Raw genomic sequence first — 17046 nt, 5'->3', positions numbered from 1 at the left:
AACTGCCGATTACCGCCGGGTGAGCGCCACGCGGTAGAAAATAGAAAATATTTTCTATCACATGTTTCTATCACATGTTTTGGGTGCACGTCAAAAATAGAATTACCGCCCAGAGCACACGGCAGCTGTGCAGTAGTTCAAATTTGGTGTGCACTGGACACAAGTAGGAGCCTAAGCACCTTAGTAAAAGGGCCCTATAGATATGATGCTAAAGATTTTCTACAATACAGCATACCATATAGCTGAGGGACCAAGAGCAGATGATTTTTGTTACATGCAGGTACTTTCTCTAGTGGGCTCACAATCTAAGGTTTTGTACTTGAGGAGATGGAGGGTTAAGTGGGAATCTGACCCAGGTTCTCAGTCCATTGCATTAACCATTAGGCTACTCCTCCACTCCAAGTGTCACAAACCTTCCTGATCAAAAAAGGGCAGCACTTCAATTTACAGGAAACCAACAGACAAAATTAGCTATCTTATCTTTGCAAGTTTCACAACAGTCAATTTAAAACAAACTTGCCATATTGTCTGTTTCTGCATCTCCGAAGATTACATTCTGAATTATAAGATTTTGATACTCAGGCTTTGGCCTTAGCTGCAAGATTTAAACATAGGGCTATTCATCAAGATGCATTCTAAAGCCATAATACAATGTAGGGAAGATCTACTCAGGACAGGTCGGAATGATATATTACCACCAGACATACCTCCTATTTGCTAAACTATGCTAGAAGCTGCCGTGCACTAATGCAGACACAGCCCACTCACTTTGAATGGGCTGTGTCGACATTGCTGCATGGCAGCCACTAGCACGGCTTAGTAAACGGGGGGGGGGGGGGGGGGATAATTTGAACCCTCAGATTTTCTCATCTGGCCCATTATATATTACAGTCACGTGATTGTTTTAAGGATAAGCAACCCACGATTGCTTATTCACATGAGAAGAATCTCAGAGATAGATTGGTACCCTCTGCATTACCCGAGTGAATACAGCAAGTCCCTAAATATTACCTGCATATAACATATGTAAACTGATTTGGTTGTACCCACAGAAAGGCAGTATATCAAATCCATGACCCTTTACATACACAATGTGGCTCATGCTCCATACACACAAAAAGGTCAGCACGCACATTCCTAAATCTCCACTACCCAGGCTGCAAAGGACTAAAATATAAATCAACATATGCATCCAGTTTCTCCTACATAAGCACACAATGGAATGCACTACCAAACGTCTTGAAAACAATGCAAGAACTAACAAACTTCCGGAAATCATTAAAAACCAATTTGTTCGAAAAGGCATACCATAACGATCCAACCTAAACACCTGAACCCTACAACACAACGAAACTTATACCAGATCTGGCCAAAACTTAACTCTCTGTCCTTGACTACCTAATTTACTCTGTCACTTATGTAACTTTAACGCAATACTACTCTGTATTTCTCAAACCAGAACTGGCGATTGCCAACATGGTACTATGTAAGTCACATTGAGCCTGCAAAAAGGTGTGAAAATGTGGGATACAAATGCAACAAATAAAATAAGATAAAATATGTAAACATTCACTTACGCTCACCTCCTTTACTCATCCATCTACTGGCACATTGCGAAAACTTAGAGCCCTGTTTACTAAGCTGCGCTATAGGTGTGCTAGTGTTTTTAGCATGCGCTAAATACGCTAGTGCACCTTAGTAAACAGGGCCCATAATTTTTCTAGTAATTGCATATCAGTCAAGTGATATATGTCGCTATTTGTCCATGTAATTTACTCTATGTTGGAAAAAGAAGAAGAATGATTAAAACTAGGATAGTAGAACATAGGAGCTATATGACCAGACACATCACATCAGCACCTATTGCCGAACACTGGATAAAGGCACAACACATGACTGATGATCTTCAGTTTTTTGCAATCCAAACTGTTATGTCAATATGGAGGGGCAGCAACACTGATCTTGTTTTGCTTCAAGAAGAACAGAGACTATATTTGAGCAGAATACAATTATCCCTCATGGTCAAGAATTAGATTTTGTTTTACCATTTTTGTAAGCTTGCATTTTTGCTGCTCATCTATATCTTCACACTGATTTTTGGTTCTCATTTTATCATCTGGAACATTTTTAGTTCTTAGGTTGGTCCTCTTTTTATTTTCATTTTTTTTCACCATTCAATTTTTCTATCCATTCAATTTTTTATTATTACATCACTTTTCATAATTCTCCTTTATTGCTGTTTACCATTTCTTTTTAGCTTCAGTAGTCTTCACATGATAAAGTGATTTCAGTTTTTATTAACTTTCCATTTTTTTTTATGATTTATAACATTACATTTATAACCCTTCCGTGGCTTTCTTATATTTATTGTACCCTCACACAGTTTTATTTATTGTTTCTATGGCTTTCAGTTTTATTTATACTACTAGTTACCTTTATTCATATGAGTTTTAATTAACAGAATCTTACTGTCCTCAGACTTTGCTGTCACTGCAGTCTGTTGAATAAACTGTGTAAAAACAAAAGCATAAAATAATTTAATAATTACAACAGGTTTTAGGTAAAAATACAAATGGTTCTATGGTAAATTAACATAACTTGTTTGGTAAATAGCCAGGTTTTTACAGTCTTTCTAAATCTTAGATAATCAGTCTCACATCTTAAAGACATTGATAGTGAGTTCCATATCATCGGAACTGCAAAACCCAAAAAGTGTCTTACATGTCGTGAATGCTTCATGTTAATGTCTGCTTAATGAAATGTTTGCTTATATTGATGTAAATACCTTTGTATTCTGCAATGTATAATACAATTAATAAGTATATGCCAATAAAGTTGTTTGAGGTTGTACACTGTTCTCTGGTAAATTCGGGTGTGCAAGAGGAGTCACAGAGCTCAGGAAGCAATTGTTTCTTTTGATACCAGCCATCCACACATCCCATAACCCCAATTCCAGGTACTGGAGAGTTCAGCCTAGAGGCCAACTGAATTTCAGTTTCAGTTTCGCATTTAGCACAGAAACTGACCCGAAATCTGAGTTTGAGTTTCAGCCAAAAATGCCAGTGCATTTTTGTCTGAAACTGAAATTCTCTTCCCACCCTCATTGTGATTGCTCTCAATCCTCCCTTGGGCCACTCACCCATCTGTAGGCCCTTTCTGGGCATACCTTTAAATGTCTTGGTGGTCTAGTGGCACCACCTCTTGGGACGCAGGGCCTACCTTTTAAATGTCTTGGTGGTCTAGTGGCTTCTTGCAGGCAAAATTGATCCCCAGTTGCTCTTGCCCACACTGGTTCCTCTGGCTGCTGGGGCTTCCCCAGCATTAGAGGTCCTGGTGGTCATATGGGGAATTAGAACCAGCATAAGCAGGCACAATCAGAGGACCCACTCTCTATCGGGGGGGGGGGGGGGGGGGGGTCTGGCAGTTTAGTTTGTGGTTTTGCCTGAAATCGAATGGCAAATTTTGGCTGCTGATTCAGTTTTGATTGAAACTGAGAACACCAGTTTCAGTTGCTATCTAGCTCTACCCTACAAAACAAATTCTATAAACCTGATGGTGTACCGGGTTTTCATCCTGCATTGCATAAGTATCCAGAGGGTGTATAAGGAGGGCCTAGGGATTGCTACTGTTCAGATTCTTTGTTAATTAAAAACAACAACAACAACAACAACTTTTTATTATGGAACTTTTCAATATTATACTATCTTAAGTAGAGGAGTGTGGTAGCCGTGTTAGCCCACTCTTAAGGTTATCAATAGAAATCAAACAAAATAAAACATGGAAAAGAAAATAAGATGATACCTTTTTTATTGGACATAACTTAATACATTTCTTGATTAGCTTTCGAAGGTTGCCCTTCTTCCTCAGATCGGAAATAAGCAAATGTGCTAGCTGACAGTGTATGTTTTCACTTATATACACTGTCAGCTAGCACATTTGCTTATTTCCGATCTGACGAAGAAGGGCAACCTTCGAAAGCTAATCAAGAAATGTATTAAGTTATCTAATATAATAAAACGCACCCTCAACGTTCTGAAGCCACGTTCTGTGAAGCCAGAAACTTGAAGCCGGAAGCCTCAGTTCTGTGAAGCCGGAAACTTGAAGCCGGAAGCCTGAAGCCTTGAAGCCTGAAGCCTTGAAGCCATCTGACGTCACTCCCAGGCTGAGGCTGAAGGGTTCAGCCTGCCGTCTCTGCCCCGCCCTCGCGAGAAAACAAACAAATCCGGAAGCGAAACGTCAGGGAAGGAGGCGGCGCTCCCGACGTCTAGCCTTCCCTTCGCTGTGTTCCGCCTTCAAACAAGGCGGAACACACACAGCGAAGGGAAAGCTAGACGTCGGGAGCGCCGCCTCCTTCCCTGACGCTTCGCTGCACGAACCGCCACGGAGGTAAAGTTAAAAAGAATTAAAAAAAAAAACAGGATGCATGGATGCGAAGGGGGGGGGCATGGATGCGAAGGGGGGGTATGGATGCGAAGGGGGGGGGGTATGGATGCGAAGGGGGGGGGGGGAGAAGAGGGCGGGCCAGGCTGGGACATGGGAGAGAGCGTAGCATGGATGCGAAGGGGGGGGGGGGAACATGGAAGGGCGAGAGGGGACTTGCTGGAAAAGGATGAATGGAGGCGGCAGGGGACAGAGGAGCATGGATGGGCATGGATTGGGAGGGCAGGGCTCAGGGAGAGAGGGAAATTGCTGGATAGGGAAAAATGGAGGGACCAGGTGACAGAGGAGCATGGATGGGCATGGATTGGAAGGGCAGGACTCAGGGAGAGGGGAATTGCTGGATAGGGATGAATGGAGGGGACAGATGGGCATGGATGGATATGGATTGCAGAGCAGGCCTCAGGCAGAGAGGGGAAATGCTGGATAGGGAAAAATGGAGGGGCCAGGTGACAGATGAGCATGGATGGGCATGGATTGGGAGGGCAGGACTCAGGGAGAGGGGAATTGCTGGATAGGGATGAATGGAGGGGACAGATGGGCATGGATGGATATGGATTGCAGAGCAGGCCTCAGGCAGAGAGGGGAAATGCTGGATAGGGAAAAATGGAGGGACCAGGTGACAGAGGAGCATGGATGGCCATGGATTGGAAGGGCAGGACTCAGGGAGAGGGGAATTGCTGGATAGGGATGAATGGAGGGGACAGATGGGCATGGATGGATATGGATTGCAGAGCAGGCCTCAGGCAGAGAGGGGAAATGCTGGATAGGGAAAAATGGAGGGGCCAGGTGACAGATGAGCACGGATGGGCATGGATTGGAAGGGCAGGACTCAGGGAGAGGGGAATTGCTGGATAGGGATGAATGGAGGGGACAGATGGGCATGGATGGATATGGATTGCAGAGCAGGCCTCAGGCAGAGAGGGGAAATGCAGGATAGGGATGAATGGAGGGGGCAGGTGACAGACAAACATGGATGGCCATGGATTGGGAGGGCAGGGCTCAGGGACAGAGGGGAATTGCTGGAAAAGGATGAATGGAGGGGGCAGGGGACAGATGGCCATGGATTGGGAGGGCACGGCTCACACTCTCTCTCTCATATACAATGTCTTTCTGACTCTCACTCTCACACACTCTGTCTCACACTGTATCACATTCACTCTCTATGTGCCACACAGTCACTCACACACTCGCTTGGTCTCATACACTCACTCAAACAGAGAATCTGTGTCTCACACACACTCTCTCTCTCGCCCACACACACACACTCTCACTCACACTGTGTCTCACATACACACTTGCACACACTCTCATTCTCACACACACACTCTCTCACAAACACACTCACACCCAGACTCACGCTCTCTCTCACACAATCACACTTTCACTCTGACTCACAAACAGACACTCTCACATACACTCTCCCAAACATACACACTCCGAGGAAAACCTTGCTAGCGCCCGTTTCATTTGTGTCAGAAACGGGCCTTTTTTACTAGTGTCCAATAAAAAAGGTATCATCTTATTTTCTTTTCCATGTTTTATTTTGTTTGATTTCTATTGATAACAATATTATACCCAAATATCAGCTTATAAAGAAAAAAGAGAGTACAATTAGGAGTAATGGAGGGGCATTTAAAAAAAAATCTATGTCCAAAAAAACCCCATCCTGCTCATAACATCTAAAAAAAAAAACCAAACCCATCCATCTCACAGTCATAATCAAACAGGAAAAATGTCTAGGTTTTCTGTTTGATTATGGCTGTAAGATAGACATTTTGCACTGAAACCGGTCAAAATGAATAACCATTTTCCAAAGTGATATGTCCAACTTTTGAATGACAAGAAACCAGGGACATGAGTCTGTCTGGCATCATTTTCAAAAATATGGCAACACAGCTGTCCCTGAAGAACAGAAGAGTAGCCTAATGGTTAATGCAGTAGATTGTAAACCAAAGAGCACAGGTTCAAACCCCTCTAGACCTCTTTTTTTTTTTTATTATTGTAAATGTGATCCCTACAGCACCTGAAAATACCTATTGTACCTGAGGCTCTCTGTAGTCCCACCCAAAACATTTCCCTTTACTACTTGGATGAACTGCAGTGTGAAATGCCCAAATTCTGACTTTCTAAAATCAGGATTTGGACGTTTTTAACAGATAGATGTATTGTTTAAAGCATTTTAAGACGTCCATCTGTTTTGAAAATGAGCACCAGAGAATATTACACAAAAGTTAAACAATAAGAACAAGTTATCCTCGTTGCATAAAAATGAAATAAAATAAAAGTTATCCTCCAATCAAGTCCACAAATTGGGATGAAGCAAGTATTACATGGGGAGACCTATAAACAAAAAGAAATTATAATAACAATTGAAGTAAATACAGACATGCTGGACCCTACCACCCAGTCTACTAGTCAAACATAGAGCTAAGGTCTCTGAGGGGGAAACCTGCACATCCCTCCTCCCCCACCAGATAGCTACAGGGATTTTAGTAGATGAGAAGAAAGATAATTGTGAGGGCTCAACAAAAACATTCTTGACATTATTATACCAAAGCAGACCAGAGGAGGTGCTGTGAGAGGACTTCCAGAGAGGGAGAAATCTTTACTAGTAAGAATTTTCTGGGAAATTGTTTTTAAACTTTGGGAAAGGTAGACTTTATTTTAAGTTACTCTGCTCATTTAGCAAAGGAGTTTAAGGAATAGTTTTTCTTTGTTTATAAAGTCTCTGTTACAGTTCCAGAAGCTAGCATTTAAGGGGGCTATCTTACAGTAACTATAGTTTCAATATGAGGCACAGCTAATAGGCACAGGATGCCTCAGTTTAAACTTTAATTTCTGCCCACCCACTGCACTCCTGCCCACCTCTGGCCTGGTCTATGATGTATAGGCCCTTGCAGTGGCGTACCGAGGGCAGGGTGGTCCGACCCAGGTGCACGCTGCAGGAGGGATGCAGGGAGCAGCCACGTGGCTGTCGGCTCCACTGGTTCCCTGCTCCCTCTACTGTTACTTCCTGTTCCAAGCCAGAGGGAGCAGGGAACCAACGGAGCAGACAGCTGCGCGGCTACTCCAAGCACCCCAGCAGGTAGGAAGAATGCACCCGAGGGGGGGCTTGCAGGTGATGCGCCGGAGGGAGACGGTGATGTGCCATGGGGGGAAGGCTTCACCCATGGGGGTGTAGTGCTGCACCTGGGGGGGCTATCATGCTGCACCCAGGAGGGACAGATGATGATGCACCCAGGGGGCGGTGTGCAACGGCAATGCAATGCAGAAAAAACCCAATGCCTAATACTCACCTCCCAATACAACAAGAGCAAATTTACCACCATCAACACCCCAAAACTAACTCTACCAATTTCGGAAACTCTGAAAATTCTTGGAGTCACCATTGACCGGCACCTAACACTCGAGAATCACGCGAAAATCACGACCAAAAAGATGTTCCATTCAATGTGGAAGTTAAAAAGAGTAAAACCATTCTTCCCAAGAACCGTTTTCCGGAATCTGGTACAATCATTAGTACTTAGTCACCTAGACTACTGCAACTCACTCTACGCTGGTTGCAAAGAGCAAATACTCAAAAAACTTCAGACAGCCCAGAACACAGCAGCCAGACTCATATTTGGAAAACCAAAATACGAAAGTGCAAAGCCCCTATGAGAGAAACTACATTGGTTACCACTCAGAGAACGCATCACGTTCAAAGTATGTACCCTAGTACATAAGATCATCCACGGTGAGGCCCCAGCCTACATATCAGACCTGATTGACCTACCACCCAGGAATGCCAAAAGATCATCTTGCACATTCCTTAATCTTCATTTCTCCAGCTGCAAAGGCCTAAAATATAAACTAATGCACACATCAACCTTTTCCTATATGAGCACGCAATTCTGGAACGCATTGCCACATAACCTAAAGGCGACCTATGAACTGACCAACTTCCACAAATTGCTGAAGACCCATCTTTTCGATAAGACATATCACAAAGACCAATACATATGAAATCCCCACATATATCTAGCAAGCAATGTTAAGAATGCCATACATTATACCATCATCATGTTTTCTATTACCATGCAACCCAAAACACTTCTGTAATACTAAGTTTCAATTCTCTTTTCATTTCCACTAGCCACGATTTATTGTAAGCCACATTGAGCCTGCAAAGAGTTGGGAAAATGTGGGATACAAATGTAATAAATAAATAAATCCAACCAAGAAATGCCACTGGACCCTTGAGCCAATTAGGAGGCTACAAATTTAATTAGGGCATCTCTATCAGCCAGTAATTAGCTCTTAGAAATACAGTCTACTTAGATCTATAGAGGGGAACCTACAAATAACATTAAAATAATAATAATAGTAATAAAAACTAAATATTAGCATAGCCTAGCGTATAACTAGCAATCTTAAGGGACTTTAGTTTACATATTCCCACTCCATTAGCAACTTAATTAAGAAATCACCAATAGTAAGATGAAGGCAGCAATTCAGCAGAAAGATGGGGGCTATCCAGTCTTTTCCACTGAGTGTCACATGTTCGATTATCTCCCAGTTGGTGAGAAGTCATATGTGTGTACTCAGTGCAAAGAGCTTTTAGCACTCAGAGAATGGATCTGATCTCTTGGAGGCCAGAATAGCAGACTTGGAGGAGCTGAGGCAGACAGAGAGGTTTATAGAAGAGGCCTACTGGGACATAGTAGAGAAGTCCAATCTCCAGTCTGACAACCTCTATGCTGGAGAAGAAAGGTCTCCTGAAAGGACAGCATCAATGTGGAGAGGCAGGAAGTGATCCTGTAGCCAGCATCCGCCCTCCAGGAGATACAATATCCTCTCACACCAAGGATGTGCTTCTGCCCAGGAGGGAAGGGTTAGGATGGCCATTGTAGTTGGAGATTCGATCATTAGGCATTTAGATAGCTGGGTTGCTGGTGGATATGAAGATCGCTTGGTCACTTGTCTGCCTGGTATGAAGATGGCAGACCTTATGTGGCACCTAGATCAGATTTTAGAGAGTACTAGGGAGGGGGCTGCTGTTTTGGTACATGGGAGTACCAATGACATAGGAAAATGTAAGAGAGAAGTTATGGAAGCCAAGTGTAGGCTCTAAGGTAGAATGCTGAAATCCAGAACCTCCAAGATAGCATTTTCAGAAGTGCCCCCGTTCCATGTGCAGGAACCACGAGACAGGCAGAACTTCGGTGTCTCAATGCATTGATGAGGCAATGCTGCAGGGAGGAGGGTTTTAGATTTGTTAGGAACAAGGCAACATTCTGGGGAAGGGGGAGCCTATTCCAGAAAGATGGACTTCACCTTAACCAGGGTAGAACCAGGCAGTGGCGTAGGAAGGGGGGCGAGAGGGGCGGTCCACCCCGGGTGCTTGCGCTCAGGGGGTGCCGGCCCCGCTGGTTCCCTGCTCCCTCTGCCCCGGAACAGGTTACTTCCTGTTCCGGGGCAGAGAGAGCAGGGAACCAGCGGGGCCGACGCAACTCCGAGTGACGTGCACTCGGGGCGGATCGGCCCTCCCGCAGGTAAGAATGCGGTCCGGGGGAGGGTGCACTCCGGGGAGGGTGCGCCGCAGGGGGGGGGGGGGGGGTCGGGCCGTGCTGCACCCGGGGGGGGGGGTGCGCAGCAGCGACCCACCCCGGGTGCCATTAGCCCTCGCTACGGCACTGGAACCAGGCTGCTGGCATCAAATTAAAAAGGCGATAGAGCAGCTTTTAAATTAGCAGCTTAGTTAAAGGACTCCTAGAGATCGATCAGTAATACAACCTACTGCACAAAATTCCATTCAGTCTCCTTCCTCTCACCATATGCATACCTTCAATCAGAGGTCATCATATCTTCTATGGAACGTAGAACACTAAGGTACTCATTTTCAAAGCAGATGGACATCTTAAAATGCCTTTAAAAAGGTCTATCTGCTAAAAACATTCAAATCCTGATTTTGGAAAGTCAGAATTTGGACATTTCACACTGCAGTTTGTCCAGATAGCAAGGTGGTGTTTTATGGGTGTGTTTTGGATGGGTCTAGAAAGGTTCAAAAGTAGGACGTCAAATGGGAAGATATATCCATGTCTAAAAATAAGCACATTCTTATCTAGACTTGTTTCAGTCACATCCAAATTACAAAAGGTTTGTCTAATCTTAATCCCCCAGTGGTTGCTGTCCCTCTCCCCTGAAAGTGAAACTGGAAAGAAAACCAGGCATTATGTCAGCTGCAGGTATTATGTCCATTCTGAGCATAGTAGTAAGCAGGTTGGAGGAGTAGGCTACTGCTTAGTACAGTAGACTGTGAACCAAGGGACTCGGGTTCAAATCCCATTTCAAGCTTTTTTTTATATATACTAGTGGAACCATGCCCGTTTCCTCAACAATGAAACGGGCCCTAGGAAGGCTATCATATAAGCTTTTTTCTTTCTCTCTCCCCTGCCCTCCCCTCCATGTCCAGCAATTCTGCTCTTCCCTGTCCTCCCCTTCCCTTCCTCCATCCCTCCCCTTGATGTCCCGCGATTCTCTCCTCCCCTCAATTTGTACCTGAACGTTCTCTGGCTGGCTGGCGCTGGCTTCCGTTCCATTTGTAACATCCCTCCTGACGTCAGCTTGCCTCCAGCGTTCCCTTCCCACTCACTGTTCCGCCCTCTGATGTCATTACATCTTGACGCGAGGGCGGGACAGTGAGGGGGAATGGAACGCTGGAGGCTGGCTGACGTCAGGAGATGTTATGAACCCAGGCAGCCAGGAGATGTTACGAACCCAGGCAGCCAGACATGGAACGTTGGAGGTGCAAATTATTATATAGGATATTTCTGAGCCTTCCAGAAACAGAAAAATATTTATTATACCTAAATATATAAGATACGTGCAAGCCTGAAGGCTATTGGTGTACATTCAGGTACAGTAGATATTTTTCAGATCCTGGAGGGATCACATTTACCAAAAAAGATTTCTAGTAGGGTTTGAACCTGTGTCTCATGGTTTACAGTCCACTATACAAAGTACTAAGCTACACCTCTGTTTTGCAAGGACATCTCTGTGGCCAATACTTTTGAAAATGATGCCAGATAAATGTTCATATCTCTTTTTTTTGTCTTTCAAAAGTTGGAGGTTTCACTCTGGAAAAGAGCTATTAATTTTGGATGTTTTCAGTTCAAAAAACATCCATCTCACAGCCATAATTGAACAGGAAATGTAGACATTTTTCCTGTTTATGGCTGTGAGATGGGTGGTTTTTTTGGATACATGTTTTTTTCAAAATCCCTCTCCCCACATCATAAGCTGTACCTATAACAAGAAACAATAGAATTTTAATAAATACAAAATAAAAGTTAAATATAAATTTTATGCTGCGTCACTGTTTGGACCACTCTAGTAACTTTTTGTCCCTGACTCTGTCCAAAATAATAGACTGCATGTTTCCAACATGTGGGCCCATTAGTATTTGCCTTGGTTTACCTAGGGTGGTATCGTTCTAGTGGTGTTATCCAAGTTGGCATGGCAGAAGTCAGTGGCCCTAAAGAGTAGGACTGCCAGTGCAGGGCCTCTGAGCACATGCCTTGAGCATGTGCATATGTGTAGAAGCCCTGCATCTGCTACCCTGAATCTTCAGTGCTGTGGAGGTTGGTGGCAATTGACTTGATGATATTGACAAGGAGTAGAGGTAGACTTGATAGTGGGAAGGAAAGGGGAAAATTCTGGACATCAAGAAAGAATTAGGGAAAGGAAGCACCTGGAAACCTAGGGTAGCAAAAAAGGAAAGGGGAGATGCTGGACTCCAAGAATCAGAGGGAGGGGAGAGGAAAGAGGAGGGGAGATGATGGACACCTGGGAAAGATGAGTAAGGGAGTAGAGAAGGGATAGGTTGATGAACATGGGGGGGGGGGCATAGGGTCTTGAGTAGCCCTGGAGGGACACATGGCTAAAGGTTCAACCAAGGGCATATCCTTGGGCCAGCTCTGCACAGAAAAATGAAGAGGGGAAGATGAAACCTTCAAGGCCAAAAGAAAGAGGAGATCATGGATCAAACTTTTAACTGACTCCCTGAAGGTAGGAAGATGCGTTTGGTATGAAATGCTGCTGTGTTCATGAGTGTTATAGTGCTGTTTATAGAACATGTATGTTATAGGGCTATTTATTAAATGCATCTTCTGTGATTTTGTCTTTCAGGTCAGAGACAATTGAAGGCTACGGATGGCTTTGTTCTGTGAGACAAAAGCACATCCTTTTTCTTATCCTTCCTGCACTAGTCTTCTCTTTATAGTCTGTGTTATGAGCTACTCTAAACCAGGAAGGACACAATGTAGACTGTAGTAGCAAGAAGCATGTGCTGATTGTGAAAGGTTCAGTGTTGCTGATATGACAACTATGGAAAGGCAAAGTATAGAACGCAAACAAAATTGTTTTTTTTTTTTTTTTTATAGATATGTATTTTTGCTAATTCCTGTGTCTACTTGATTGTCTACTTGATCTTCTAATTATAACAGTGTTTTCCCCTATCATTAAAGTGAATTTTCTATTTTTACTTGCTGCTAAAATTTGACACTTTCTTTCATTTAAGTGTTGTTTGTACCATGAGAAAGGCAATCAACCAAGTGCATAACCAAGGTCACCTGGTAATAATTGAATTGCACAGTTTCAGCCATCTGCACACCATTACTAGTCATTAAGCCTTTTAGTACATCAGGCCCCATGTGCCCTATTTTCTAAAGAGTTTTCCACATGGTATGTCTATGGGAAAAATCTTAGAAATGTATTTATATTTATTTTCACAGATAAATATAGCAAATGAATTTTAAATCTACAGTATTTTTAGCTAGAATGTATCTACTGTGTGCATCAATGCATAGCACAAAGCTGTGGCACAGAGATGTTTGAGTTATTTGATTTTGCTTAATCTTCTGGCACTCATTGGTTGCGTGTGTTGTCATGTGACTCCTGGTCTGCAGAGCAATTCAAGCAGGAACAATCTGTCAGTTGCTGTCATTGCAGATCAGGGATAATGTTAGGCAGCAGGAGATTCACGTGCCACTGTGGGTGATCTGTGCTTTGACAATGCTGTACAAAAATGACCATGTTTAGAAGAGATGAAGGCATAAAATCAAGTACCCAGCATCTTAAACTAAACCAGGCCTATGATTTAGGCACAAACTTATGCTATCTCTTCTACATATTTTAGTGTAACTTTGTATCTGTGAGGTCAGTAAGCAGGTAAAAACTATCTGGGTGAAATTATCTGGCTATCTTTAACCAGACAATTATCCCTAATTCTAGACAGGGATAGGAAAGAATAAGGTCCGTAGTCTTTATCCTAAAAGTTGCATTCTAAAATTCTAGAGTACACAGCTTCAAAGGGGGTGAAGACCTTGGAGGGGCATAGGTGGGTCAGAGGTATTCAGGCAGTTAGGAGTGCAGGTTATAGAATACTAGCATTTACACGCCCAACTGCCTACAGTTAGGTGTGGGCATTTACGACAACCATTGAGCTAGTGTAAGTGCTCATGCCTAAAGTTAGGTGGGTAAATGTGAATGGCACCCTGTTATAATAGCCCTGACAAAATAACCTTGTAACAAAATAGCACTTGACAAATCGGCCTGTAACAAAATAGCCCTTGACAAAATGGCCCCTCCCACAAAATAACCCTTGACAAAAATAGGTATCTCTCAAAATTTCTTTTTAAAATTACTTACCCCCCTGTTTACTAAAGCTTAGCTCGAGTTATCTGTAGCAAAGCCCATTTTATTCCTATGGTGTGCCTTTTTGCGAATGACACGAAAATAGCCAATAGAGTGGATACCCTGGAGGGAGTAGAAACAATGAGAAGGGATCTCCGAACATTAGAAGAATGGTTGAGGGTCTGGAAGTTAAAATTTAATGACTGAAAAAAATTCTACCAGAATATATATTATATGGGCTGCTACAGGCCAAAACCATTTTTTATGGTATAAAGGCACTTGAGCAAATTCTGAGCACTGCATAATAAAAAGATTGTCTTTTAACTTCACTACGCTAGCACACAAGGGTGAACGCCCGGGACCCACCTCATGAGAATACCCTTTACTCTCTTGGTCACAATGACTCTGGATTATGATAAGGATTGGCTGTTGAAATTCTGCTTTAAATGTCGGCTTTCTACTTTTTCTACTTTGAAAGTTCAAGTATTTCCTGATGCATCTAAAGCCACACAAAAACGTAAACGTCAGTTTCTTATAATTCTCCCTAGGGTTTTGGCCTTAGGTGGCATGATTTTTTTTAATTTCCTTGCAAGTGTATGGTAAAGTATCAATTGCAAATATATATATATATTTTTAACCTTCTCAATTAACTGTTTTTGAGTGATAAATATGTGGTTGCTGGAAGGGCTTCCCCTTCTAGGATGGAGGATCCCCAACCTTGAATGTAATAGCTATCTTGCAGGATAAGGACTCCCTCTAGGGTTTATTTCTTCTGTTTGGAGATTGGTGTATAATTAATATGCTGATTTTTATTTTCTTGATTGATTATCTCTTGCTTTCCTCTTTAACATGGACTTGTTCACTCACCATTTGTTTCTTGATTCTTTATTTTTATTTCCTTGTAACATATACTATTGGTGGCTGTTTTTCTGTACAAGTATGGTTTGCTTGGTTTATTGTTAAGTGTTGATAATATCTACTATAATAAAACGCTCCCTCAACGTTCTGAGGACACTGATGTCACTGCAGGAAATCACACACCAGTTCGTAACTTCATGGTGGTAAAGCCATCCAACTCACCATGTCTGTGCCCAGCCCTCGCGTCAAATGTGGTGACGTCGAGGGCGGAGCACAACTTCCCAAAGTACGACGCGACGCCCAACAAATCACTGCCCCGCCCTCACCCTTAACCCCCCCCCCCCCAAAGTTCATAACAACACCACCCAACACCCGCCCTAACATGTTGCCACCGCAAAAACACATCCAACCCCCCCCAGGTCAAAACAACCAATGCTCCACCCTCCCCCCCCCCAAACGGAGCAACACCCACTGCTCCACCCTCCATCCCCCACAACAGGTCGCCGCTGCTCACACCCACCCTCTGTCCTACATCAGCAGAGCGCTGCTTCCCCCCCTCTCCGTCACATAGAAAACCCAATTTAAAAAAGTTAAGCTGGCAAAACGTTGTTACGCACCAATAAGGGACCCGCAGCCAGCCATGGGTTGTGAGCTGGGCATCTGCTCCTCCTCTCAGCGGTGACGTCACTGCCCCTGGACTGGAGGTGTACCCCATAGCAACGTCAGAGGAGGAGTCCTCCTCTCACGTCGCAACGGGGTACACCTCCAGTCCAGGGGCACTGACGTCAACACTGAGAGGAGGAGCAGATGCACAGATCACAACACATGGCTAATGTACGACACGCGGGAGGGGAAACGCCGGCGACCTGTTTGGGGGGCGGCGGTGGTGCACTGGCTGCTGCCACCTTGGGGGGGGGGGGCCACGGTGCATCACTGGCTGCTGTCACCTCGGGGGGGGGGGGGGGGGGCACACACCCTGGAAAAACCTTGCTAGCGCTCGTTTCATTTTACTCCGAAACGGGCCTTTTTAACTAGTATAAAATAAAATAAATAAAGCATTAACAATAGTTGCATTCATTATAATTGCAGTACTTTTATTTTTATTCAAAAAGTATTATATTAGACAACTTTTTTCTCTCACTTAGGTAAGATTTTGTGTTCTTCACTTTACTTTTGCTTAAGCATTAAAATGTATGTTTATTTTTGCTTTAACTTAAGTACTTTGACCTCATACTGTGATCAACAGTGATTGTAAAACTGATGCTTTCTTGGCACATTACAGGTATGAACGAATCTATACAAGACGACCCTATCATGCAGATGTTGCCAGCAGCTGTTGTATAGATGATGACCTGGTAAATTTGGAAGTTCTAGATGAGGTACTATGAGCTCATGCAAAGATCTTTAAGTAAAATGCTGGTCCCTCACATATGCTGTATTTCATTTTCATTGGGTTTTTGTTTTGTTTTGTCTAACCAATATAATAACAGAAATTCCTAACCTTTAAAGACTTTTCATCAAATGTGGGGTAACTAAACTTGCTTACAAACCATATTGGCAATTTCAAAGCAGTTCTGGTCCTGGTTATCTGTTTACAAATTTAAAACACTATGGGCTAGATCAGGGGGCGGCAACCTTTATACACAGAGGAATGTCAGTACTAATCCTAGCAGGACACAACATTTTGTAATGTTGGACCCAGAAATTCACAGAGCTCCATGAACCTTCCCACCCCCAACGCTCTCCTCAAAACTCACTTCTTCTCTCTGGTCTTTAACACCCCCTCCTTTCGTAGGCTGCTCTCTTGCCTCTCTTGCTATTTCCTTCTCTCTCTGGCTTTGACCTCCCTCCTTTCTAGACTCCTGGCCTCCCCATCTCCTTTTTCTTCTTCATCAGCACTGCTACATTTTTGTTTTTGTAAGCAGCTTAGTCGCCTTTCTGGATCTATTTGCAGTATGTCATGTCTGAGAAATAAATAAATAAATAAACATTTAACTAAAAGCAATGGAAACAAACTGCTAGAGTGACTACTCTAAAAATATTTCTGAAATATAGTATTTAAAATCACCATAA

At 43.4% G+C, this 17046-nt stretch overlaps 1 protein-coding gene across 1 annotated transcript in view; it reads left to right on the top strand.

The window, feature by feature from the left end:
- Positions 1 to 17046, top strand: part of MYO3B (myosin IIIB) — a 634284-nt gene that overhangs the window by 264125 nt on the left and 353113 nt on the right. The window contains 1 exon segment of the mRNA XM_030210853.1: positions 16256 to 16352. Within this exon segment, the coding sequence (XP_030066713.1) occupies positions 16256 to 16352 (97 nt within the window).

The sequence above is a fragment of the Microcaecilia unicolor genome, chromosome 7 (assembly GCF_901765095.1).
Source record: "Microcaecilia unicolor chromosome 7, aMicUni1.1, whole genome shotgun sequence".
NCBI lineage: Eukaryota > Metazoa > Chordata > Amphibia > Gymnophiona > Siphonopidae > Microcaecilia > Microcaecilia unicolor.
This window is presented reverse-complemented; position numbering and strand designations above follow the sequence as displayed.